Genomic DNA, 26,925 nt, shown 5'->3' with positions numbered 1-26,925 from the left:
GAGCAAACTGGGCTCCGTCAGTCTGCGTGCCATCAGCCACTCCAGCTCTTCTGCTGACATTGGGGCCAACAACTTCCATGGCAACTACGCCTTTGAGGGCATTGGTGATGAAGACCTCTAGGGGCCCTGCCCTGACGCAACTCTGTGGGATATAAAATCTCCTCCTGGGTGGATCTCCATGTGCCTCAACCCCAGCCAGCTGCCCACCCTCTTGTCTACATGGATGGGGAGACGGTGCGACCGCTGTATGAGGCGCTGCAAAAAAATAAATTAGATAAATGGAAATGGACTAAAAAAAAAATGAATAAGTCTTTCCTCAGTCTCAAAGCTGCCCTTGTGTTGCCACCTGCCCTAGCCATACCAAATCCCAGTTGACCATTTAGACTCTATGTGCATGAGAATAAAGGCGTAGCCTAGGGAGTAATTTGCCAGCAAAAGGGCCCCTCCTGGAGGCCGGTGGGATATTACTCCAAGGTCCTTGATGTCGTGGCAAGAGGCTGGCTGAGTTGCTTAAGGGCAAATAAGGCCGCAAAGAGGGCAGCCAAGGAAAGAATCCAAGGGACATTTCTCGTCTTACCCAGAAGAGAGGAGCCCCCCGCATACTCCCCTTCCAAGTTACAGATGGCGCAAGAACACAGAGTAAGTCCCCGTGGCGACAGATGGATCCAGATGACAGATGGGAGGCTGCTCCTACCACAGAGCCTGCAGGGAGCTATCTTAGAGCAAGTGCATCATTCTCTTGGACACCCTGGGGCATCAGCCATGATTAACTATTGCAAGAGGCTGTTCGTCTCTCCTGGCCTAACTGTACGCACCCATCGATTAGCAGCAACATGTGAGGTTTGCCAGAAAATTAATTCCCCCAGGGCACCCCCTCCACCAAGGGGAGGGCGACCATGGGTGTATTATCCCTTCCAGAGGGTGCAGATTGATTTTGCTGAAATGCCACCATGTAGGGGTTACAGGTATTTGCTTGTAATAGTGTGTCAAATGACAGGGTGGGTAGAGGCGTTTCCATGTAGAAACTGCCAAGCTAAAACTGTTGTTGTTAAGTTGTTACAGGAGGTGGTGCCCCGGTTCTCCCTGCCTGAAGTTATAGAGTCCGATCAGGGCTCACACTTCACCTCAGTTATTACACGGGGGCTGGCACAGGCTCTGGGAGTAGAGTGGCACTTACATTGCCCCTGAAAACCCCAGGCGAGTGGACAGGTTAAAAGAACTAATCGGAGTCTCAAGGAGACCCTAACCAAGCTCCAGCAAGGGGTAAAGCTTACTTAGATTGAGGCTTTGCCAATAGCTCTAACAAAGCTTCAAAGAATGCCAAGAAAAGACATAAAGTTGTCCCCCTTTGAGCTAATGTTTAGATTCCCGCCCCGGGTACAATGCGGAAGGAGGGAAGAAGTCAACTGGGAAATGGGGGATCAGATGTTGAGGGGCCAGTTGACTACTCTATAGTCCGTTCTTTCACAGCTACGAGCTTACTCCGTCCCATTCCAGAGGTTGCCGCTAGATGCTCCCATCCATCTCTTCCAGCCAAGAGACAAAGTGTTGTTGAAAAAGTAGAATAAAGAAGCTCTAAAAGAAGGGTGAGAAGGGCCTACCTGGTGGGACCAACCAGCCATTCATGTGTGAAACTTGTAGATTCTAGCAAATGGACACATTGCAGCTGGTTAAAGCCATTTAGATAACCCCTGCCTCGTCCTGTCACCCAGAAAGAACAGGAGGACACGGGCAACAGTCCTCTGCTCCCTGGCACCCCCCCGGAAGCTGCCAGGGACACAGGCAAAGAAGCCATCCAGGAGCCACAATCGCCTCTTGTTTATAAATCCCAGCGATTAATTGAAACTGCTTTGTCAAAACAAATGCTCTTGCTTTATTGTGCTGATAAAGAAACTCCGTTCTAAAATGCTTTAAGACATGAGTAAAGACTTAAAGGAGGGAATTGTTAGAAAAAGATTGTCCTCTTATTCTTTGGCTGTCAGCTCTTTGCTAGACCTTTGAGCTATTAGTCATAATTATTGAGCCCACCGGACACATGTCCAGTGGGAATGTACATTTGTTAAAAAGGGAAGTCGTAAAACATGGTTAGGACAGGCACATAAGCATAATCACAAAAATAAACATGCCGACATTATCTCATTGTACATCTGCAGGTCATGCTTCTGCTGTGTCAGCTAGTAGCTTAGTCGGTTAAAATATCTTATCACTAGCAAAAATGTATAGGGGGCGGAGGTATAAAAAGACTTATGCACGCTTAGCTCGGGATCCAGACTGCTCTGCACCCGTTTTGCAAAACGACTAATAAAATAGTGTTGGATCCACTGCTGCCTGCCTGGCATCCTTTCTTTCAACCAGAAGCAAGAACTTTTTATCTAACAATGTGGAGTCCGTGGACTTTTGGGTGATTTTTTTACTTTCCCAAAATTTACACATAGAAATCTGTAGAAAAATACATTTCTGCTGAGGAAACGTTGAATGGAATGGAGGACAATACACTAAATGTTACGTACTGAGGTAAATTATGTAAATACATATGTAAATACTTACATAATTTACATAAATATTTCCATATTTTTCCACATGACAAAGAAACAACATTCACATCCATCTGTGGGTGGATGACAGAACGAAAGGCACCTGATAATCTGCGAAACACAGACAGAGTGGATTTCACACAGTCCATACATCCCTAACACCAACCAAAAGTTTGGAAAAGTTTATTAAGGGAAAGAACAATGTGGAAGGGAAGGGGAGACATAGTACATCATACAGGAGATTACAAGCAAGGTTACAAGTACAAGAAATACTCAGAAATGCAGAGAGCCTTTATATGCGCCCCCAAGAACAAAATAATAAAGCTAACTGGTCTATCCTACACATGCCAAGGTATGGGCCTTCCAGGGTAGCTGTCCTCGAGCTGCAGAGCCGAGAAACCATTAGATAACACTTAACTCCAGGTGGTTGATTCGGAGGTGACAGCCCGGCCTATTCTCATGGCAGAAAGCAGGCCTTCATTCTTGACACTCGGGTTACACTCGGGTTATTTATTTGTCAACTTTATAACCTGACTTTCCCAGCAGATGTTCTCAAGACAGGACTGCACGAGTGCAAACCTTTGGTGATGCAACTTTTGCCTTGGGATGCTGTGTGAAATAAGAGGTTGGGTTTTTTTAAATATGGAAAGGGTACATAAATCGATAATACATCAATAATGAGGTGATAACGGCCACTAGGTGTTAGTGATTTGTTGTTCTGGCTGGGGCTGAAGCATGAGAGCTACAGAGCTTCCGGGAATCCTGGCCTTAAGAAATATCATGTGTTTTGGGAAGTGAGTTTGCATGTGTTTGTATGTAACAAATGTCAGACATCAAAAATCGTGCAACAGAGCTTTCATTTATTTATTCATGCATTCATTTGAAACCTTTTTAGCCACCACTCCCACAGCTCTGAGCAGATGACAAACACACTGAAAGCCAAACAGAAAGAACCTCTAAAAGCACCCGATAAAAATAGTAGCCACACCCTCTTCCCAAATTTAAAACAAACGATGGTAGAATATTATAACAGTAAGCAGCAGATACACCATCACCAGTCTCACCAAAGCCTTCCTTAAAAAACTGAGCGTCATCAACACACCCAACTTGGAGGTGCAGCAACACATTGCCTTGGGCAGTTGGTTCCTGACCAGATCCAGACCTGCTTAACTTCAGCAAGGAGGCTGCATCACACACCCTTGGACAATGCCCTTGTCTGCAATATTCTCATAACACAGTGTTATGGATGTGTAGGAGCTGGATTGCCCTCCACCCAGCCCAATGACATCAGTGGGTGTGGCACACTCACTGAAGTAACCACCCCAGCCATTTTAGCCTTTCTCCATCCTGAGAGAGGCAGGGAGTTCTGTGCCTCTCAGCATGACAAAAAAAAATCGGCCAGTGCTGGGAGGAGCAGACACTCCTCTGAGCACCAGCTGACCTGGCTTTGTGTGGCACCTGGTGTCCCCATGGGGTCAGCACATGAAGAAAACTACATGAAGTCACCACATGTCCCCCATGGGTCATCACATGTCACCACATGGTCACCACATTTCCCCTTCATGTTTTCACCTTCATGTCCCCACATGAAGGTCATAGAATCATAGAATAGTAGGGTTGGAAGGGGCCTATAAGACCATCAAATCCAGCCCCTCGCTCAATGTCAAAGTATCCCTGACAGATGGCTGTCCAGCTTCATCTTGAATGCCTCCAGTGTGGGAGAGCCCACCACCTCCCTAGGGAACTGGTTCCATTGTTGTATTGCTCTAACAGTCAGAAAGGTCACCACATGTCCCCCATGGGGTCACCACATGGTCACCACATGTCTCCTTCATGTTAGCACATGGCACCACATGTCTTCTTCACCACATGTCCCCATGGGTCATCACATGTCACCACACACTCACCACATGTCCCCTTCATGTGGTGACCTTCATGTCCCCACATGAAGGTCACCACATGAAGCCATTCTGAATTGTGGAATGGAAGGTTCCCACGAGACACGTTCCAAGCATCAACTGGCCACAAACCATCTTGCTCATACTGGTAGTGTAGCGGAGGGGGTTGCATATGGCCATGTATAGGTCAAATGTCATGACAGTGAGGACGAAGCCCTCCATGCCCCCAAAGAAGTGAAAGAAATAATGCTGAGCCAGACAACCCTTTTAGGTAATGCTTTGGTTCCTCCAGGGGATGGGAACCTATGGATTCGTGGTGGGCCAGATTAAGGAAACCAGCTGGACAGATAAGACCCATAGGCTAGGGGTTCTGAACCTCTATAATAACATACAATGTCAAAAAATATGGTTAGTGATTGCTTGACCGCATTGTTGTCTGACTCTCTCCCTCTCCTCCCCATCTTTTCTACAAGAAAATGTGGCACCTGCTACAGTAATGGAATGTTGGGAAGGAGAAGGATGGACAGGGGGAACAGTTAAGAGGCAGTTGGAAGGAGGGAGGATAATTAAGCCTGATGTGGTGAGGAGGGAGTTGAGTTGGCCAGTAGGACTGGAAAGGAACTGGATTTGGAGAGCACTGCAGACAGTGAAGAACTGGATGTGGAGAGAATGATGTGGGACAGAATGACTGTGAGGAGCAGGTAGATTGGGAGACCTGCAGCTAAAGAATGAGTCAGAGAAAAACACATCACCAGCTGTCTTAAGGAACAAGAAAGAGATCTTCAATGAAAAGGAAAGCCAGAAAGTGAATTGTAACAATGGCTAGAGTTATTAGATATTATAGGGATATTAGAGTACTTTCAGTTTTTTTTATTAATGTTAATAAAAATTGCAATTCTCTTAACATTTATAAATATTGCTAACGTTTACCAATGTCTGCTGCAATTTGTCCAATACCTATCTCAGATTGTCCTATAAAGAACCATCACAAAAATACCTGTCAAAATACAAGTTTCTTCACCGCCTTTTTTATTTCTTCGCTCCTCAAAGAATAGATGACTGGGTTTAGCGCCGGGGTGATGGCAGTGTAGAAAACAGCCATCACTTTCTGAACTGAGTTGGTCGTGGCTGGTTGCAAGTATATGAGGATGCATGGCACATAGAGGGTCAGGACCACAATGAGGTGGGCCGTGCAGGTGGAGAAGGCTTTTTTCTTCCCCTCCTCAGAGCGCATCTTGAGTATAGTGGTGACAATACGGATGTAGGAGCCCATGATTAGCAGGAAGCAACTAAGGGCCACCACACCAACGTTGATCATGATGACAACTTTGTTTAGAGAAGTGTCAGCACAGGCCACCTTGAGCAAAGGCGGGACATCGCAAAAGTAGTGTTCAAGCTCATAGGGACCACAGTAAGGGAGCTGGAAAGTGAGTACAGTCTGAATTGTGGAATGGAAGGTTCCGACAAGACATGTTCCAAGCATCAACTGGCCACAAACCATCTTTCTCATAATGGTAGTGTAACGGAGGGGGTTGCATATGGCTACATATCGGTCGAATGCCATGACAGTGAGGAGGAAGCCTTCTGTGCCCCCAAAGAAGTGGAAGAAATAAAGCTGAGCCATGCAACTCCAGTAGGAAATGCTTTGGGAGCCACCAATGAAGCCAGCCAGCATCTTCGGGACGGTGGAAGTGGCATAGCACACATCTAGAAGGGATGGTTCAGAGAGGTAATAGTACATCGGGGAATGGAGCTGAGGGCTCAGGCAAATCGTGAGAAATATGACGGCATTCCCAAGCAAGGCCAAGAGGTATATGGCTAGGAAGAGAGTGAAAAATAAGATCTGAAGACCCTGTACTTCAGAAAAACCCAGGAGAGTGAATTTAATCACCAGAGTGACGTTAGCTCTCTTCATCTGCTCCTGAATTGATTGATTGACTGATTGACTGTGTTGTTGATGTTAATGCACACCTGAATGAGGAAATGGTAAAAGTTGGGGAGGGGGAAACCATCAGAACTGCTTGAAGACTGAAAATCTACTACTTCATTTTTATAATTCACATCAAAGATTTGCCTGGGTTTATTAGGTGCTGTGAAATGTGACCGTAAAAGCGAACGCTGCAATCTGGCCATTTTATGGCTGCAAGGACTCCAGTATGCACATTGGGGTTCCCCATCCACCCTAAATGTTGACAGTAAGCATCCCTATTTCCTTCTGATGGAGCAAATGGAGTCGTATAATAATAAATTCCTTTATCCAGCATGTTGCCATTGTTGGAAGGAAAGAAACAGCTGACATACACCCAGATATGTCTTGGCTGAAGACCCAGATATGTCTTGGTTGAGGACCATGGCCTTCATTTCTTTTATTCCCCAAGAATTAAGATTCACTCAAAGTTGAATTTTAAAACCAGAATTTGGCATTGTAGGGCCAAACCTGATGTGATGTAGGAAATCCATGATCAGGAAATTAGGGAGCTGCCTTATACAACATCAGAGTACTTGTTTGTCGGCCTAGTATTGTCTATTCTGACTGCTGTTGTTGTTGTTGTTAAAGCACCCATGGGGCAAATATCAGCTTTTGTCAGAGGGTGGGGGAATTTAGATCAGAGGACATGGCATATGGGAAGAATGGATTAAACTCCATCTCCTGCAGTACCATTTCCCAAATCGAATTAGCAGCCATATGCAGCTGCTTTGAAGCGAGCTTGTTTTTTAAAAAGCAAAGGGAGATCTGTGTTCACAGACCTTTCAAATCACGTACAGTCAACCATGTAGATTCAAGTGTAACAAAGTTCAAAATTGATGGGGAATTTATTTATATATTTGTACCATTAATAGCAGAGGTAGGCAACCTGCTACCCTCCAGATGTTTTGGACACCAACTCCCATCTGCCCCAGCAAATGCGGCAATACAATAGGGGTTATGGGAGTTGTAGTTCCAAACATCCAGAGAGGGTTGTCTACCTCTGATTTATAGGGTGCCCTGTAACTAGGGATGGACGAAAGTCCCTTACCTGTTCTCGAAGCTTGCTTCGCGGTGGGGGGGAGGCGCTTCGGTTCTCCCCCTGAAGTTCATGCAAGGGGGGAGGTGCCCCGCCTCTCCCGGCCGAAATTCAGGCTGGGGGGAGGTGCCCCATCCCTCGCCAGCGAAATTCAGGCCAGGTAGAAGCGCCCCATCTACCCGGCCGCAAAAAAAAAAGTAAAAACAAAAACAAAACCCCATGATAGGCTACGTAACGATTTACGTAGCCTATCACGGCTAGATTTCCCAAGTCAGCCGTGATAGGCTACGATAATCGTCACGTAGCCTATCACGGGTGACTTTGAAAAAAAAAAGCGTGTACGCAAATGGCGGCCCCCATAGGGTGCCGCCATTTGCATTCCTTATTTGGTCCCTGTAGTCTACGTAAAGATTTACGTAGACTACGGCGAAAATAAGGGCAACGCAAATAGCCCTTATTCATCATAGGTTTGATGAAGCCAAGGCTGGAGTTAAAATCACTGGAAGAAACATTAACAATCTCAGATAAGCAGATGATATCACTTTGATGGCTGAAAGTGAGGAGGAGCTGAGGAACCTCATGACGAAGGTGAAAGAAGAAAGTGCAAAAGCTTGGGTTGCAGTTCAACCTCAAAAAAACCAAGATTATGGCAACCAGCTTGATTGAGAACTGGCAAATAGAGGGAGAAAATGTGGAGGCAGTGACAGACTTTGTCTTTCTAGGTGCAAAGATTACTGCAGACGCTGACTGCAGCCAGGAAATCAGAAGACGTTTACTTCTTGGGAGGACAGCAATGACAAATCTTGATCAAATAGTGAAGAGCAGAGACATCACACTGACAACAAAGGTCTGCATAGTTAAGGCAATAGTATTCCCCGTAGTAACCTATGGCTGCAAGAGCTGGACCATAAGGAAGGCTGAGCGAAGGAAGATAGATGCTTTTGAACTGTGGTGCTGGAGGAAAATTCTGAGAGTGCCTTAGACTGCAAGAAGATCAAACCAGTCCATACTCCAGGAAATCAAGCCAGACTGCTCACTTGAGGGAATGATATTAAAGGCAAAACTGAAGTACTTTGGCCACATAATGAGAAGACAGGATACCCTGGAGAAGATGCTGATGCTAGGGACAGTGGAAGGCCAAAGGAAGAGGGGCCGACCAAGGGCAAGATGGATGGATGATATTCTGGAGGTGACAGACTCGACCTTGGGGGACCTGGGGGTGGCGACGGCTGACAGGAAGCTCTGGCATGGGCTGGTCCATGAAGTCACGAAGAGTCGGAAGCGACTGACCAAATAAACAAGAACAAAAACTCTACTAAAGCACAATATAAATTAAAAGGACTGGAAATATAAAGGTCTTTGCCTTCCCCTGAAAAAGACATTAAAGTAGGTGCCAGGCAGAACTCCCTGGGGAGGGCCTTCCGCAGTAGAGGAGCCACTGCTGAAAAGTTTGTTTCATGCTTGGACTCCTATGCCTTATTTGGCAGGGGCACTCAGAGAAGGGCCTCAGATGATGCCCTCAAGGTACATGTGGGAAGAGTCTACCATTCTGATACCAAGCTGGGCTCAGGAATAGACTGAGGGCCAACAAAAGTGATCTATTTCAGCTGTACCTTGTTGTCAGGAGCGCCCTGGCGGCCTCTTTCAGTGGACTCCAATAGCCAACTCAAGACACAGACAAAAGGATTCTTTTCAAAGCTTTAATTCCTTTTACAACTTAATGACTCTTTCAGATGCTAATCACCAGCAACTAAGCAAGGAACAGCAGAGTAGCTTATGCTCCGAGTAGGCAGTTCATCCCCATTTGAAGGAGAGTCACTTGAAGACCCTGAACTTATGGGCTAGGGAGAGATCCTCCCTCTTTCCCTTGGGTCCACAGGAGGCGGCCGTTGCTTGTGCACCAAACGGGTGCTACGCCTCCTTTCCGCGCCCTCCATCACTTGTCACTCCCTGCGTCTGCGTCGAGCATCTAGCAAGCCCCATTCCCACATTTTCTCACTGCTAGGATCACTATCTATCTCAGAAATGCCGGCAGGAGGAATCTCTGCCAGCTGCTGTGCCTGTGAAGGATGAGCTGGCTCCTCTCCCACGGATTGCTGATCCTCCTCAGAATCAGAACTGCTCTGGGGTTCTGTCGGCTCAGTTTCCACCCTGACACTTCTAAGCTGTTCCAAAGAAAGTGTTGCTTTCCATTTTTTTTTCCTATTTGGACTGTATCGTCTCAAAACAGAACAAGCGTATTCTCCATCTGGGCTGGGTGTGTGGCAGAGATAGTGCTACCAAACTCACATGCATGTTTTATTTATTTATTTATTTATTTATTTATTACATTTATATCCACCTTTTTTCCCCCTAAGGAACCCAAGGCTGCATACACAATCCTCCCCCTCTCCATTTTATCCTCACAACAACAACCCTGTGGGTTGGGCTGAGAGTCTGTGACTCGCCCAAAGTCACCCAGTGAGGTTCAATGGCTGAGTGGGGAGTAGAACCCGGATCTCCTGACTCCCAGTCCAACACTCTATCCACTACACCACACAGGCTCTCAGTTGACAATCTATGAGAACATCAGTTCCTTAAGTACGGGATTTTTTTTTCCAATTGGCAACATTTGGACTTACCTGAACTGCAAACAAGGTGGTCAAACTAAATACCAGATCACTTGGATCTTAACCTTTAAATGCACAGCAAAGCTGCATCACTCTGAGAGAAGATCTCCCTGTCTTCTTTATAAGACATCTGGGGTGTCTCTAGTCAACAGCTTGTGTGGTGGCTCTGTGGTATCAAGAAGGAGCCACTGTTTGCAACTTCTGAGGAAGATACAAGAAACTTTGTCCGAACAGGTGATTCACAGGGCCAAAAGAAACGTCATCTTGATTCACATTTCAAGGTCAATTGATCTGCAGTAGCTGGAGGAATTATATAAACCTTTGCCTCACCATGTATCTTGTGTTTTTCCAGGATGTGAACACAACACCCCCCCCCAAAAAAAACTTGTTTTGACATTGGTTTGATGGCTCCAAGGACAAAACCCTAAAGGATTTTAAAGGCAAGAGCAGCCATCTAATGAGCAATTACTGATGTTTGCATCATTCATGTAGAATAAGTACCAGCTTGGGGAAGCTGGTAGCATTCAATAGCAGTTAGAACACGGCAAGAAGAAAATAAGACCTTGGATAGCTCCACAGGGATCCTTTTCAGTGGATCTCTCTCCTGCTACAACAATAGGAGGATATTGTCTCAACAGGGAGCTAAAGCCAAATGAAGCTTTATGTAGGCTGACAAGACCTGTAGTGTGGTCAGCTCCACACCACCCCAAAGGAGCTGACTGGACTGTTAAAGAGCTCTTGTCTGATTTTGTAGCCTGTGGCTCCTGCAAAGCTAGGGATATGGAGGTTCTGCTGGAGACTCATCCTCTAAGTCAGAGGATGATGGCAGTAATCTGTCTGGGAGGACCTTGAATAAGACACTAACTATCCTATCCCTGAGGAAGCAGCCTGTGCCTTGTCTTCATCTCCTCTGCTGCACACTGGAAGGTCTCAGGCCTGGGAGGTCATGGCAAGAAGTTACTGTTGGGGCAATATTGTTGTAGCCAAAGCACTCCAGAAAGACATTCCATGTGCCATTAAATTTGTGCAAGGCATTCTTTCACACACATGTCACTTTCTGTCATGATGCCAGTTTGAGGAGTTCCACTGCCTGGTAAGGAACAGTCTATACATACAGAGGAATCACGTGGTGCAGCTGTCTGAGGATTATACTGCATAAGACTTCAGTGGAGGAGCTGTGTGTGAATGGCCCCCCCCCCATGTCAAATAGACCAATAAAGAGTAAGTCAGGGAGAAGGATCCTAGCTTAGCCTTTCCTTGGATATGCAACACCTCTACATTGCTAGGGTCCACTTTCCCCTGGTACAGAACCCAGGCATCCTGGGTTCTGTGCTCAGCACCTTGAATCAGTTCATAGAGGTCACCCCGTTCACAGAATACTAGGTCCTGGGGACAAACAACCAAGGAAAGCTGTTGCCTTTATGTTTGTTTTCAACTTCCTGGAAGCATCTGGCTGACCCCTGAATAGCAGGCTGTATTAGATGAAACATTCCCCACACCCTAAATTTTACATCGCTCAGAAACTTTCAGGCCTGGGCTGTGGGTAAGCAGATAAAGGTGATCCTGGAACCAGAAGCTGTGGGACAAACCAGTTGTTAAGACTGAAATTAAGTCAGAACTGGAGGACAAGCCAGAAGTCAGGACTAAAGATACAGGAACACACTAGCACTCAGGAAGACCTTGTTGCTCAAGCAAGGCTCAGCTGGAATAGGAAGCACTTTATACTCTTTCATATCCAGGAAGTTCCAATGGCAGAGTCAATTCAAGGCCTGAAGGTACTTCACTGAGAAGGCTGTCACCAGCAGTTCAATGGTTCACCACATGGTGGAGCTACACACAGATCCAGCATCTCCTGACAGAGACATAGGGATTTAGTTCATCATGACACAAGGTGCTTCTTTCCACAGAAAACTGTATTGCCAGTCCTTCAAGAAAATATTTTGCTGAATGCCAGTTTCTTCACAGCCTTCTTGATTTCTTCATTCCTCAAGGTATAGATGATGGGGTTCAGGGCCGGTGTCACGGATGTATAGAAGAGGGCCACAAGTTTCAGTATTGGGTGGCTGACTGTTGGTTGCATGTAGATGAGAATGCAAGGGCCATAGAGAAGGATGACCACTGTGAGATGCGAAGCACAGGTGGAGAAGGCTTTCTTCCTTCCATCTTCAGAGCCCATCTTGAGAATCGCAGCAACAATGCAGATGTAGGAACCGAGGATCAAAGTGAAACTGCTCAATGCCACAACGCCAATGTTCACTACCACGATGGTCTGGTTAAGAGAGGTTTTTGCACAGGCCACCTTCAGCAAGGGTGGAACATCACAGAAATAGTAGTCAAGTTGGTAAGGCCCACAGTAAGGGAGGTGGAAGGTTAGCATGGTCTGAAGGGTGGAATGGAGCGAGCCAACCAGGCATGTTGCAGCCACCAGCCTGACACAAGCTACCCTGCTCATGATACCAGCATAGTGGAGGGGGTTGCATATGGCCACATACCGGTCATACGCCATGACGGTGAGCAGGAAACACTCAGTGCCTCCAAAGAAGTGGAAGGAATAGAGCTGAGCTACACAGCCCTCAAAGGAAATGGCTCGGGAACCCGTCAGGAAGCCAGTCAGCATCTTGGGCACAGTGGTACTGGAATACAACACATCCAACAGAGAGAGCTCACAGAGGAAATAGTACATGGGAGAATGGAGCTGAGGGCTGGAATGGACAACAAGGACTATGAGGATGTTGCCAAGAAGGGTCAACAGGTAGATGGATAGGAAGACCACAAAAAAGAGAAGCTGGAGCTCCAAACTGTCAGAAAACCCAAGGAGGGTGAATTGAATCCCAGCAGTGATGTTGGGCATCTTCATTTAATAGCGGTTGTATTCCAGATCTTAGGACCTCATGATCCTGTGGGTGGCAGTACCCAGAGGACAGCCTCCGAAGATGATCTTAGTAACTTCGTGCCTAAGCAAGAAAAGGGAAATTCGAAAAATAATATTTCAGAGGAGATTTTCTGATTCCCCCATGTTCGTTGAGATTGTGGCATGGGGAAAATGGGTTCAGCTCCACTCCTCACATGCCACAGACTCAGTCCTGAACTTGCCACCACCACCACCATGGCTGCCATTAAGAAAAAAATTTAAACAGACACAGACACATTAAATGCATGATGTGTAGTTTGGTTCGTTATACCAGCCTCCTACGGGGACTGTATAGAACACAGCAAAGAGTGTTCGTGCTGTACGTTGGATGGATGAGACGAGGTGGAAGAAAACATGAGGAACCGTTGAATGATGATGATGACCGGTGTGTAGCAGAGATGTTGGCAAAGATAGGATAGGTTAGTTCAGCAAAAGCTTTGGTGAAAAAGCATTGCTTGAAGGGGGAGTTAAAGGAGGAAATAAGGAGTTCAGTAGAGCTGTGCGCAGATGGCCACTCAAATTCTCCACCTTATTTGTGGGCAGAGAAATTTGGGAGACAATTTCACCAAATTTCTCCAAGGGAAGGAGAAATTCTCAGCAGTTTCCCACAGGAAGGGCTCACCATTGGCAGGGCTTGTAGCACAGTGTCTTTTGTTTGGGGTAAGGGTTTGGGGGGTTCCATGCTGCAACAGCATCAATTGTCATGGCAGGCTGGCCCCCATTTTGCATCCACAACAATGAAAGTGTGTGTGTGGGGAGGGCCTGTTGTGTCAAGCTCCAGGGATGAGGTTGACTTAGTGCTTTGCCAAAATCTGTCCTCCAGTTTCCAGAAAACATTCTTCCCCCGTGAAAGGGACTTCCTTTGTTCTGCCTCATTCTCAGGACAGCCTATAAATTATGTCGAATTTCTTTTGGTGGTGTTTTTGAGCTTATCTAGCCTCCCAGGCTGCCCGCACGTCCTGATCTGAAAAGGCCCCATGGGAAGAATTAGCTCATAATGCCTTCTGCTGGGCTTCAGTTGAAGTGTAGGGAGCTGAGGAGGCTACAGGCTGCCAAAGGGATGGTTGTACAATGAAAGACAGGACTCTTGTGCTCACTCCTTGGCCACCTCCTAAGTAAGGTAAGCCAAAGAAACCCAAACCCAACCCATGAGAATTTTTCCGAAATTCCTTCAGTATTCTCTAGCACATTGAATGAAAATGGTCGAGGGGAAAAATGGGAGAAATTTTCGGCACAGCGCTGGAGTGGTGGGGAAGGGGGCTAATGTTCAGGGATGGGGCTCTTTCAGGCATAGGTAAAGGTACAGAGATGTCAGTAGGAGGGAGGCAGGCAGGCAGGCAGGCAGGAATGGAGGGAGGGAGGGAGGGAGGGAGGGATGGAGGAAGGAAGGAAGGAAGGAAGGAAGGAAGGAAGGAAGGGAATTCGCTACCACAGGACATAGTGATGGCCATGAATTTGATGGCTTTAAAGGGGGGTTGGACAAATTCCTGGAGGAAAAGGCTGTCGGTGGCTACTAGTCCTGATGGCTATGTGCTACCTCCAGTACCAGAGGCAGTGAGCCTATGTACACCAGTTGCTGGGGAACATGGGTGGGAGGGTGCTGTTGTGCTCATGCCCTGCTTGTCCGGTTCCTGGTCGACAGCTGGTTGGCCACTGTGTGAACAGAACGCTGGACAATATGGACCCTGGGTCTGATCCAGCAGGGCTCTTATGTTCTTATGTTCTTAAGACATCTGTATGGAATAGAAAGGTTTAGAAAAGGAGCAAAGCAGGGGTAGGCAATGTTTTGGGGCTATGGGCACATTTGGCAATTTGAGAAACTGTCCTGCACACCACCACAAAATGGTTGCCATGGAAGGCATGCATGACAAAAGACAACTAAGCTGCCCCAAAAGGCTGAGATCAAGGCAGAGGTAGGGTCTGAGCCCCAACACACTAACCAACTGCTTTGAACCCACAGTTTTCAGCACCAACAGAAACCTCTTTCACAGCAATCCCAGATGCCAGTAAGAAAATGTCTTTTTAAAAAGTGGGAGGGGTAGGGCAGGTTGGTGAGCATCAAGAAAGGTGTCCAGAGACCCAGTGGTGCCCACCCTGGAGTATGGGATAGTGAGGGAGGCGTAGTGGGGTGGAAGCTTCCATAGGTGTTCTATACGGACAGCAAACAATTTCAAGTTAAAATGGAAATATCAGCATAATTTGCTTTGGGTACATCAAAAATCTGGGACATCAACCATGGGGAAACAGGCAGCATCAAGTATCCAGAGAAGAGATTGATTGATTGATTGATTGATTGATTGCACTTATATCCCGCCTTTTTTCCTCTTGCAAGGAACCCAAGGCGGCTTACATTATCCTCCTCCTCTCCATTTTATCCTCACAACAATAACCCTGTGGGGTGGGTTGGGCTGAGAGTCTGTGACTGGCCCAAAGTCACCCAGTGAGCTTCCATGGCCGAGTGGGGACTAGAACCCGGATCTCCCGGCTCCTAGTCCAACACTTTTGCCACTACACCACACTGGCTCTCACCAGTGTGACCCTCACCATACTTCCTCTTCCTCACAAAGTCTACAGTCCTATACCCACTTACCTGGGAGTAAGCTTCATGGAGCATAATGGGACTTACTTCTGAGTAGATGGGTGTAAGATTGCACTGTGAGTATCCAAGAGTTGATGGAGGGCTGAGTTGTTAAGAGAGCAAGCCTAAGGTCCCTGGGTGAGTGTCCCAGAGACCATAGGATGGTTTGGATTCCCCCATCTGAGGTCAGAGACAGCACTCCAACCTTGGAAGGAAGAGTCAGAGATCTGGCCCCCCTCCCATGCCCCCTCAAAGCCAGCATGGAATAAACTGCACTGGCTCCCTCTCCGAGGTCAGAAACTCAACCTCGGAGAGGGAGAAAAGGGAGTGTTCCAGTGAGCAGGGAGGGGAGGAGACTGGAGAGGCCAGGGTATGATTTTTCCTGAGCCTCCTCCAGCTTCCTTCCCTCCCCCTCCAAAGTGCCCTCACTAGACGGGCTGAAAAGGGCTGAAAAGCCCATCTAGAGAAAACATAAAGAAGAGAAGGCAGGGAGGCAAAGATCCCCTCCACCACCCCTCCCGCCCTGCCAGCTTGAGCCCAGCAGGGCATAGGAATCTTGGAAGCCTCCGAGTTCGGGGGTTCAGAGCAGCAAGGGCTACTTTTTTTAAGTTCTAAGTTAACCGCTCTAAAAAAGGGGGGGGGTCCCACTTCAGAAGTCAGCAAAACTACATTTCCAAGCCACTAAAGAATGATGAATAGATTGTGGCTTGGATCCAAAGATCTGTGTGCATGCCCAGAAGTTATTTCCACAAGCACGTTGGGGCAAAAGAGTCTTTTGCTTGCACACCAGGCCTTTGGATCAGGCTTGTAGGTTCTGGTCTCAGATGTGAGAGGTCCTGGTTCGGTTTCCCAGGCAAGCCCATGAACTGTGAGAAAGAGCAGCTACACCTCTGAGAAGTCACAGCTCCATGACGGGACATATCTTTCGCATGCAGGAGGTCCCAGTTTCAGTTGCCACTGGCCAGCATCCCCGGTGAAATGGATATCCGGCAACAGGGCTCAGAAGAAGCTCCCCTTGATACCCTAGCCTAGACCCAGTTCTGTGCAGCAGGTCTCCTGCCTGCAAAATACACACCTCCAAATCTTTACAGCAGCTGTCTGCAGGATATGTAAAGGTGAATGGTCCTTCAATACCCTCTTGTCTCTGATCAATTATCAGTGATTGGAGATAACAGCAAAAAAAGCTTGCGGGCTAGAAGAACCAGCAGTCTGCTTTAGCACTGGCCATTCTATATGCTCATGTTGATATCCAACCAAGCAACCTTTAAAAAAAAAGTAAATCCAGATTCTCCAGCAATACATAGAAAGAATGGGTGCAGCATATTCTGAAATCCCTTTCAAATGAATCCCTTTCAATCCTCTGGATTGCAGCTTGATGACTATGCATTAATTCTGACGCTCAACATGCACACACACCTTGGTTTACGATACCCAGTTTCCTTTCCGCAAGACCGACCAGTGTACAAAAGGCTTCAGAAGATGCGGCTGCAGAAAATCATCCATGTCTGGATGAAAAGTCATTGCAAGTCTCTTCTAAATTCCTAATAAATCACGGCTGATTGTTTTGCCTCCATGAAGGATTTATGAAGACGCTGTAGTTAGGTTTGTTGTTCGTGATCTGGCTGGAAATATAGCTCCATACAACACAAATGTTTTATTAACATCCAATGCCTCCCGGGGGTGGGGGGATTCCCTAATGAGCATGGAAGCTGGGGCTTCAGTAAGCAATCACTGGAGCCAGTAGAAACATACTACGCAAAATAATATTTTGAAAAATATTAAAATACACTCTTAAGTTTCTTTGTTCATTTACTGATGCTAGAGGCATTCAGTCCAGACTTTGGCTTAACAGGATCATGGGCAGGGCTGCCAAAACCTGTATTGTTTCCCCACCACTTTTTTCCAAGTCACAGTTGCAAGGGGCATGATAAAGATGGCCATCCTTTAAAAATCCAGCTCTTCGGGGGCCCAACGGATCCCTGCTGCCCGCCTAGCGTAGCTTGCATTCGCAAGCCAAGCAGCAGGCTGTTCCTGAAATCTGGGGACATTTTCCATTTTTTTCTCGTCGATAGAAAGCTGTGCAAATAGCAGGTGCAATGTGCATGATTTGCGCAAATTCTAGCCGTACTTTTTAAAAAAATTCACAAATTACAGCCAGAATTTGTGCAAATTATGTGAATTGCGCCTGCAACTTGTACAACTTTCCATTGATGGGGGGAAAGAACCAGAAAATCCATGAGCTGGCCTGACTCGATGCAGATTGAGTTGGACCACCTCATGGGTAAGTGAGCCGAAGTCTGGTGGGCCAAACTGCTGGAAGCTTGGTGAACTGCATCCCTTGGAGGGATTCCTCCAACATCCCTACTACAACCTGAATGGCTAGAACAGACCAGAGCTTCTTGCAAGAGCTTGGCTATTTCACGAAGATTGGAGGGGAGCAGTGTTGTAGCGGAGCCAGGACTCGCAGGATTGAAGCACCAGGACTTTTTGATTAGCAGGGACGTTCATCTGCCACCCCCACCTCACCCCCCTCAGGCTTCCCTTTTCCCTCTGAGCTTAGGTGTAATCTGCACAGTAACAAGGGAGAGGGGATGGATTTTCCTAGTAGCAATATATTGCTGTGAGCTATCCTTGTTGTACTGCAAAATATTTGGGGGTGACTTGGCCTTGAATAGGCAAATAAGAGCCACTGGGAGAGCCAGTGTGGCATAGTGGTTAGAGTGTTGGACTGGGACTTGGAGATCCCAGTTCTAGTCCCCACTTGGCCATGAAGTTCACTGGGTAACTTTCTCGAACAGTGGATCTCAGCCAACCTTCAAGTGCGTCTCAGTGCTGCAGGCGGCCCAGTGCCTGTTTGCTTGACCACCCTGTAGCATGACCACACTGCATAGGCAGCAGGAGTTGGTTAGAGAGGAAGGCTAATGTATTATTGAAAGACAGTGTGGTGTAGTGGTTAGAGTGTTGGACTGAGACTTGGGAGATCTGGGTTCTAGTCTCCCATCGGCCATGAAGCTCACTGGTAGAATTTAGGCCAGTCCCTGACTCTCAGCTGAAACCACCTCACAGGGTTGTTGTGAGGATAAAATGGAGAGGAGGAGGGCCATGTAAGCTACCTTGGGTTCCTTGCAAGTGGAAAAAAGTGGGATATAAATGTAATAATAATAATAATAATAATAAGAAGAAGAAGAAGAAGAAGAAGAAGCTTTACAAAAGACATGTTCCTGCAGGAAATGAAAACTGCTAGAACTGGTTTGTTGATATGGGTCTATAAAGCTGCCTGCGTTTTTGGACTGTCCTTGGGGTCTTGGCTATGGAGACCATCATGATGAGCACCTGAAGTTCAGAATCTACCGCTACACCACTGGAGGGGAGGCAGAACTGAGTCCTTGACCAATGGGGACTGGGAATCCTTGCTGCCTTGCCCATAGAAATCTCTTCCACAGTATTGTACAACACACACACACACACTGAGGGTCCTTCTGTTTGAGTTTCAGAAAGATGGGAACCAGAGCAAATGCCCCACCCTGGCTTCACAGCCAAGGAACACACAGAAACATTCCAGAGCCAGGGTAACCTTATTCCTCAGGAAAGGTCCAAGCCCAAACTGGAAGCCTTTATAGCCCTTTCCGTTCAAGAGCTTTTCGACATAAGGCTGCTAATTAGCTTTTAATTCACTGCGTCTACGTTTGATTTCATCGCAGAACTGATATCTGAGCATTACACAAGGAGCATTACCTTTCCTGTTTTTCTGCTACATAACCTCTAGGTGGCCCTGTGGTATAGCAACATAGCACAAATACATAAGAAAAACTAGTGCTCCCTTTCGCTTTCACAATTAAATGCCACATTTTCCCTGCTCTTAAAAAACTCACCAAAAGTGCTGGTTAGACACAGAAGTGAAACTAGAGGGTCATTGTCTAAAGAACCCATTGGCCAAACGTGCATAGGATTGTGCCTTCAACTCCTGATTGCTGTGCCTACACCAGCTATCGGCCATTTAATCTAATGCTACTTGATTAGGTGTTATTGCTAAATCTGGACTGGAGTACATGACCAGGAGTTGAAGCCCCCCTGGCAAAGTCACTAGCCCCATAGGTTTTGTACACCTTGATGTTCTCTGTGCTAGGCTGGAGAAGTGGCCGCACCATATCCTGCCCAATACTGTGGTGGGATGTCTGTACATGCTCTGTGCCAAGCAGCTTGCCAGCAGTTGCTATGCAAGGTTCATGGTGCAGCTGGGTAAAGAAATGGGAGGAAATTCCCAGATCTGATGTAATAAGCTTCCAACCAACCTTTATAAATGTATATAGTGTTCCAATCATCATCATCTGATTATTTTTGCACAAAAGAATCCTGAGACACAGGTTTGCAATGGCACAGAAATGGCCCAAACCCATTTCCCTATGATGACATACTTTATGATGGACCTCCGGTCATCATTGTGCCTCTGTCTTCACATTACTCCTGCTTATATTTTCATCTCTCAGTCACCAACTAACTCCCCACACCCCTCAACCTGCTCTGTCCAGTGTATATCAAAAGTAACGTCCCTTCTAATGTATATCTCCATTTAGTCTGGAATTGAATAAGCACCCTTCATTTGCTGAACTTCTTCATGACATCCCTTTGGGAAGCCAGGTCTCAGTGGCCAAGTTCTAGTATCTTGCATAATTACACCAGCATCTCTGCACATTTGGTACCTTGAGAACTACTTAAGGAACTGTTCTGTGGTTCCTCCTGAAAATCAGAGATGTATATCCTGTGCTTTTTACATGACCCACAGCAGCCATCTGTATTCCGATGTCCCTGATATTTCCATCCCGAATTTAGAAGGAAATGTCACACAGCCATCTTCACTGCCAGGTATCTATCAAGTACTGAATCAGGCTGCTAAGGTTCATTGCATTGCATTTGCTCATCCCCCCCCAGAAAGTGATTTGAATTTAGCTCATTAGCTAGCTAAATAATGTGCTTACAAAGCTGATTCACATGTACAAGAAAATAACTTTATGTTGATACTGTTTTCAGTAGGGGCACTCCTAGACAATTTAGGGCACAATCCTATGCAACTTTACGCAGAACAAAGGCCTACAACTCTGAGCATGCCCCATCCAGCCCTGCTGGCTGGGTCATGCTGGTAGACCTTTTTTCTGTAAACATGCATAGGATTGTGCCTTTAATATCTGTTGTGATTTACTTGCAGCTGCTGGTTTTTATTTTGGTTGTATGGTTTTGCTGTTTGGTTAATTGCGACTTCGAGGATCCTATTTCAGGATGGTAAGGCATGTTATAAATACTTAAATAATACATTCTCGGGGTCCTCATTTATCTATCTATCCATTCATCTATCTATCTATCATCTATCGATCTATCGATCTGTCGATCTATCTATCTCTATCTCATTCCACCCTTCTTCCAAGCAACTTGATGAGATGTACATGGAGATTATCACATGTTATGCTCACAACAGCCCTGTGAAGTAGGTTGGGCTGAGAGAGACACTGACTAATCCAAGATAACCCAGTTTGATTTATGGCTGACTAGAGATCTGAACCAAAATTTCTCTGATCCAACGTTCTATCCATTCCACCACAGCCCTATATATCCACACTCCTAGCACCACTAGGAACTCAGATATCAACAGAGCTTGGTAGACACATTTGTTGTTTGTCATTTTTTATTTGAACTTTATTCATGAGATGCATCAAGCTGCTTGCTTTTAGTTTTTGTAGATTAAAAAAACTGATAAGAATTTGTAAGGTGTTTGTGAAATTCATCATCATCATCATCATCATTATTATTATTATTATTGATATTACATACCCCATCTTGTCTACCTTTTGTTATTAGGCTTAATTTCCTTTGTTTTTGCCCTTGGTATTCATGATACATAGATATTGATTACATATGCAATGCCAGTATACAATGCTAACGGTATGTGCCTGATCTTGTCTGATCTTGGAAGCTAAGCAGGGTCCGCCCTGGTTAGTACTTGGATGGGAGACCGCCTGGGAATCAGGCTTCCTGCATTGAGCAGGGGATTGGACTCGATGGTCTTGTAGGCCCCTTCCAACCCTGTGATGCTATGGTTCTATGAATATATATGTATTTAATGGAGATAGATAGGTAGGTAGGTAGGTAGACACACACACACACACACACACACACATGCAACACCAGCATACAATGTTACCAGTGTGCAATTAACAACATAATTGTTTGCTTCTCCCTTTCTGCCATGGATGACTGGACTATGACAACAGAGTTCATCCCAATGTGCTTCCCAGAAACTGACTTTGTAGATAGCAAGAACGGGACTGCCAAGTTTGAATTCATTCTGATGGGCCTTCCCCATGTTCCAGAGATGAAGGCCTTTCTCTTTTTGCTGTTTTTGATCATCTACTTTTTTACCTTAATGGGAAACTCTCTGATTTTGGTGGCCATCTGTGTTGACTCCCGCCTACACAAACCTATGTACTTCTTTTTAGGGAACCTCTCTTTCCTTGACTTCTGGTTCTCCACTGTCACCCTTCCTAAAATGGTCCAGGGCTTCCTGGAACCTGGAGGCAAAGTCATTTCCTTCATGGGTTGTCTTGTCCAGCTGTATTTCTCCCAACTGCTGGGAAGCACTGAGTGTTTCCTCTACACAATCATGTCCTTTGACCGGTATTTGGCCATCTGCCAACCACTGCACTACAGCTCCATCATGGACAGGTTGATGTCCATCCGTCTGGTTGTTGTCACATGGGTCATGGGTTTTCTCCATTCTCTCCTGCATACATCCTTGACATTCCACCTAACCTATTGTGGACTTCTGAAGATAGACCATTTCTTCTGTGACCCAACAGCCCTCTTGGAATTGGCATGTGAGAACACCTCTGTCAATGAAACCATGATCTTCTTCAGTATTGGTGTGGTGGCCTTGGTCTGCCTTCTCCTCATTCTGCTTTCCTATGGGAGTATTTTGAGAGTCATCTTGAAGCTTGGTCATACAGAAGGAAGATACCATGCATTTTCCACTTGTGCATCCCATTTCACAGCTGTGGCGTGCTTCTACATCCCTTGTGTCTTCACCTATATGCGTCCCCACTCGAAAAGCACCCTTGATAGGATTGTGTCTGTTTTTTATACTATCCTCACCCCTTTACTGAACCCACTGATCTACACTCTGAGGAACAAGGAGATGAAGGCTGCTCTGCACAGACTGAGGCACCAAGCAAGATTTGAACCAGCAGAATAAAGGCTCATTATCAGCTGTTATCAGTGCAGGGCAGGTGATAATCTTGGGATATTTCTGCACCATGGGCTTAAGGTGGTCATTCTCTCTTCCCACAGGATGCTGGGAATTGTAGTTTTATGGGACAGTGTCATGCCTGACCCAGATCTGAGCCAGACTGACCCCTTCTCAGATGAAGAACCTGGTATTACAACATCTGAAGACCCTGTGGAGCCCTCTGGCCCAAACACCTACGGCATGCTACACCAGTCCCATTTGCAGCCAAGGACATGGAGAAGCTCACAGATGGGGTTTCCCACTCACCAGCAACAGCTGTCTCCCCTGCAGAATCAAGAGGGAGGTCAGCCTGCCTCCCAACTTCAGGGAACACCAACATCAGAAGGTGCAGATGCAGGCAGTCACTCACTGATGGAGCAGCACCTCCAGGCCCAGAAGATCCAGGCTCCTCAGAAGTAAAGGATCCCTCAGGAGTAGGGAACCTCTAAGTCTAGGCTAACTGGTTTTAGCTAGGCCTGGACCTGGACAGGGTTGGGGAAACCAGGCTTTATAACCTCCCAACTGATGTCTGTTAGCTGCAGGAACAACACAGGTCCTCAGGTGGCCTGTCCCTGCTCCCTACCCTGACTGACTCCAGCTAATAACTTGCTTCTGGAACCCCACCTATCCTTGGATAGCTCCACTGTGTTTGACCTTGGCTTGCTTGCTTGCTTGCTTGCTTTATTTATTTATTTATTTATTTATTTATTTATTTTAGAATATTTCTACACTGTTTAATATAATAACATCTCTAAGTGGCTCACACTAAAATCCATATACCAAACAATATTAAATAAGAAATTATTTAAAACATTATAACAAAAGCAAGAATAGAACAGAGGGGTGTCATTGTCCATTACAGGCCAGGGAACAGCTGTATAGGGATGGGCAAACCCCCCACCACGTGCCCACCCCACACACTGCTCGCCTGACCCCCACCGCTTACTCAACCCTGTTCAACGTGTTGGGCAAGCCACTGGGTGGTATGGCGTCCCAGGGCCTTCCCCACTGTTCTTCCAGTGGCAGGCAAAGCCATTTCCATGTAGGCAGGCCTTTGGCATTTAGGCTGATTTATGGCTGAAGAGCTTTATTTTGTTTGGTGCTGCTCATGTCTTTTACTGTTATGTTTCTAATTGTGTTTTCAGTCGCTTAGATTGTATGTTTTAATTAAGTTTCCATTTTTAAATTGGACATTAAATAAATATATAAATAAATAAAGTACATCCTGCCTCCCAGCTTCTCCTCTGGTTCTGGCTTGTTCTTCAGTCCTGCCTTGTGGTCTGTCTTTTGGTCCTGACTTGCTCTTCAGTCCTGCCTACTAGCTTGTCTCCTGGCTCCTGGCACATCTCACACTGCTACCCATGGCCCAGGCCCCTGGCTGTTTCATTATGGTTAATTTTCTCTTGTCACCCATTTTGTAATGCATGGATAGAACCAGGACCAGAGTCAAGGGTAGGCATGATTGGGCATCTGCCAAGGGCCCACACCCAGCAGGGGCCCACTGACAAGAGACCTTTGGAGTCGGTCCTTCTCTTTACCATAGCAACCTGCTTATTTACCTGCCTCTCGTTCTGACCCAGACAATGAAGGTGTTGAGAAAGAGGATCAGTGAATGCCACTGTCTATTTGCTCATTGCCTTCCTTGCCTGTCAGACATGAGTGGAACAGCACCATCCCGCCCATGTTCCCCCGCAACTGGTAAACATAGGCATATTGCCTCTGATACTGGATGTAGCATATAGCCATCAGGACTATGCCATTGATATAAGAACTTGAGAAGAGCCTTGCTGGATCAGATGAAGGGTCCATCTAGTGCAGCATTCTGTGCCCATGTCAAACCCCCACCCTTTCAGAAAGGCAGAAGAGTATTGCTGATGGCATCTGCACCTGTGGAGGTTGCACTGCTCCTCTGTTCTTCTGGAAAAAGTCAGACTTTCTGCAGTCTGAGAAAAAATGGAAGACCCACAGGAGAAATACAGGATGACAATGATGGGATGATGGCATCGTTTAAACATCCTGTTCAAAGTGAGCGAATGTGGAAGCACTCTGAGAAGTCTTTGCTGGGTCTGCTGCACAGTGCTCAGATGGCTAAGCTTGCCTTCCACATTTTTCCTTGATATAATAATTTCAGGAGTCAAAATGGATGGGACAACCCAATCACCCCCACAACCAGACCATAAAGGAGATGTGTGGAAGCTCTTTCAGCCCAAGGGCTAAATCCAATTTCGGGCAAGCTCTCGTGGGCCGCATTCCAGTCCTGGGCAGGGCCAAAGGCAAAATGTGGCAGGACCAAAGGCAAAGGAGTGGAGTCAAAATGCCAAAAACACCAGCAAATTTTAGCTTAAAGCTATTACTGCCAAGAACTAAGCCTTAGGGGACACATATCAATGGGGGAGGGACCAGAAGAATGAGGCTTGGCCATCTGGGGACAGATTGGAACCCAGGTAGGCCATATTTGGTACCTGGCCTGAAGTTCAGCATCCCTGGTGTATAGGAAGAGGTGGTCCAGCTGATGCAATTCAGTTTTACCAGTGCATGCATTCAGAGAACACGATTATAAGGACAGGTTCTCCACCCGTACCATAAAGTGTCCCTAAGAACATAAGAGCCCTGCTGGATCAGACCAAAGGGTCCATCTAGTCTGGCATCTTGTTCATACAGTGGCCAACGAGCTGCCCACAGGAAACCCACAAGCAGGACATGAGTGCAACAGCATCCTCCCACCCATGTTCCCTAGCACCTGGTGTACAAAGGAATACTACCTCTGAAACTGAAGGAAGCATATAGCCATCAGGATTAGCAGCCATGGATAGCCTTCTCCTGAATATGACTGAAATGTGCATAACTGAACAAAGGGTTACATCTTGGAATGGTTTCCTTGTGTTACCCCAAAGAAAGCAATGACTTAATGATGCCCTCTGGTGTTTCAACTACTATCATCATTAACTCAAGAACAACCCAAGTCTCACATACTTAAGTCCCTGTGTCCTGAGGGACACAGAATGAGGAGAGAACAGAGGAGGAAGGTAAAGAAAGGAATGTGCATGAGGTATAAAGATAGACCAGCAATAGAGGTCAAGTGTTCAGGAGAAAGACTGCTTCCTAGGATGAAGTATTCTCTTGCCAAAATAGAGTTCCCTTTTTTTATCAGGTGGGTGCTTCCTTTGAACACCTCAGACCTTAGATAATAGCTTAGTTGTTGGCAACCCAATGCAGTGCCTGTTTGTTTATTGTTAGCAAAGCAATCTCTTCCTTGCTTCATAATGTTGGGAAAGGACCTTTTGAGGAATAAAAAGACAGTCCAGGGAACAGAACTAAGGAGTAGAACTGGACATGAGATCTCTTGTGTAAAAATGCTGGAGTGAGAATAGAGAAACTAATGGAGACTGGATTCTTTTAAAAGTATTCCAAAAGGTGTCCCCAACCAGTCGTGTCCGACTCTAGGATGTGGTGCTCATCTCCATTTCTAAGCTGAAGAGCCAGCGCTGTCCAAAGACACTTCCGTGGTCATGTGGCCAGCATGACTGTACACCGAGGTGCACAGAACACTGTTACCTTTCCCGCTGAAGCGGTACCTATTTATCTACTTGCAATTTCCTGCTTTCGAACTGCTAGGTTGGCAGGAGCTGGGACTGAAGACGGGAGCTCACTCTGTCACGCGGCACTCGGGTCTCGAACTGCTGTCCTGCTGACCTTCCGGTCTGCAGTTCAGCATCTTAACCACTAAGCCACCGCGGCCCTAGTTTCATGTATTTATTATCCTCACCAATATCTTCAGCTGACGGAACCACTCTCAACTCCACTGAAGGGTATGGACCCATTTTTTACATATACAAGGTGAGTACTGGATTGACTGACTGTAACCACAGGAGGAATAAATATCAGTGATCACCCATCTTGAGGAATCAGTGCTTTGCTCAATACAGCAAACAAACCTTGCTGCTCCAGAAGAAGGGGTATAACATTCTCTGCTGGACAGTAGAGGGGTGAGAACCACCTGGGACACATTCCAGCTAAATTTGCAAGTGCATGAGTCAAGATGTTGCTGGGCACCAAATATCCTAAAACTGCCTCTGAGCATTGGAGGTGTGGTTTAAAATCTCGATGTCACCCGCAA

At 46.4% G+C, this 26,925-nt stretch overlaps 3 protein-coding genes across 3 annotated transcripts; 1 reads left to right on the top strand and 2 right to left on the bottom strand.

Moving 5' to 3' along the window:
- Nucleotides 1-5,432: 5,432 nt before the first annotated feature.
- Nucleotides 5,433-6,347, bottom strand: LOC146342773 (olfactory receptor 10G4-like). Its single transcript, XM_084807980.1, has one exon. The coding sequence runs from the start codon at nt 6,345-6,347 to the stop codon at nt 5,433-5,435; it is 915 nt and encodes a 304-aa protein (XP_084664106.1).
- A 5,626-nt stretch (nt 6,348-11,973) lies between these two features.
- On the bottom strand, nt 11,974-12,903 carry LOC146342772 (olfactory receptor 10G4-like). The gene has a single exon (XM_084808643.1). It carries the CDS (start codon nt 12,901-12,903, stop codon nt 11,974-11,976), a length of 930 nt encoding a protein of 309 aa, XP_084664769.1.
- An 8,972-nt stretch (nt 12,904-21,875) lies between these two features.
- LOC146342771 (olfactory receptor 10G9-like) lies at nt 21,876-22,775 on the top strand. The gene has a single exon (XM_084807979.1). It carries the CDS (start codon nt 21,876-21,878, stop codon nt 22,773-22,775), a length of 900 nt encoding a protein of 299 aa, XP_084664105.1.
- Nucleotides 22,776-26,925: the final 4,150 nt, after the last annotated feature.

The sequence above is a fragment of the Heloderma suspectum genome, chromosome 6 (genome assembly GCF_057233095.1).
Source record: "Heloderma suspectum isolate Gila_16-S chromosome 6, 16-S_ref, whole genome shotgun sequence".
Lineage (NCBI taxonomy): Eukaryota > Metazoa > Chordata > Lepidosauria > Squamata > Helodermatidae > Heloderma > Heloderma suspectum.
This window is presented reverse-complemented; position numbering and strand designations above follow the sequence as displayed.

Coding starts and splice junctions, on each gene's coding strand:
- LOC146342772 (XM_084808643.1), bottom strand. CDS start 12,903: ATGAAGATGCCCAACATCACTGCTGGGATTCAATTCACCCTCCTTGGG.
- LOC146342771 (XM_084807979.1), top strand. CDS start 21,876: ATGGGCCTTCCCCATGTTCCAGAGATGAAGGCCTTTCTCTTTTTGCTG.
- LOC146342773 (XM_084807980.1), bottom strand. CDS start 6,347: ATGAAGAGAGCTAACGTCACTCTGGTGATTAAATTCACTCTCCTGGGT.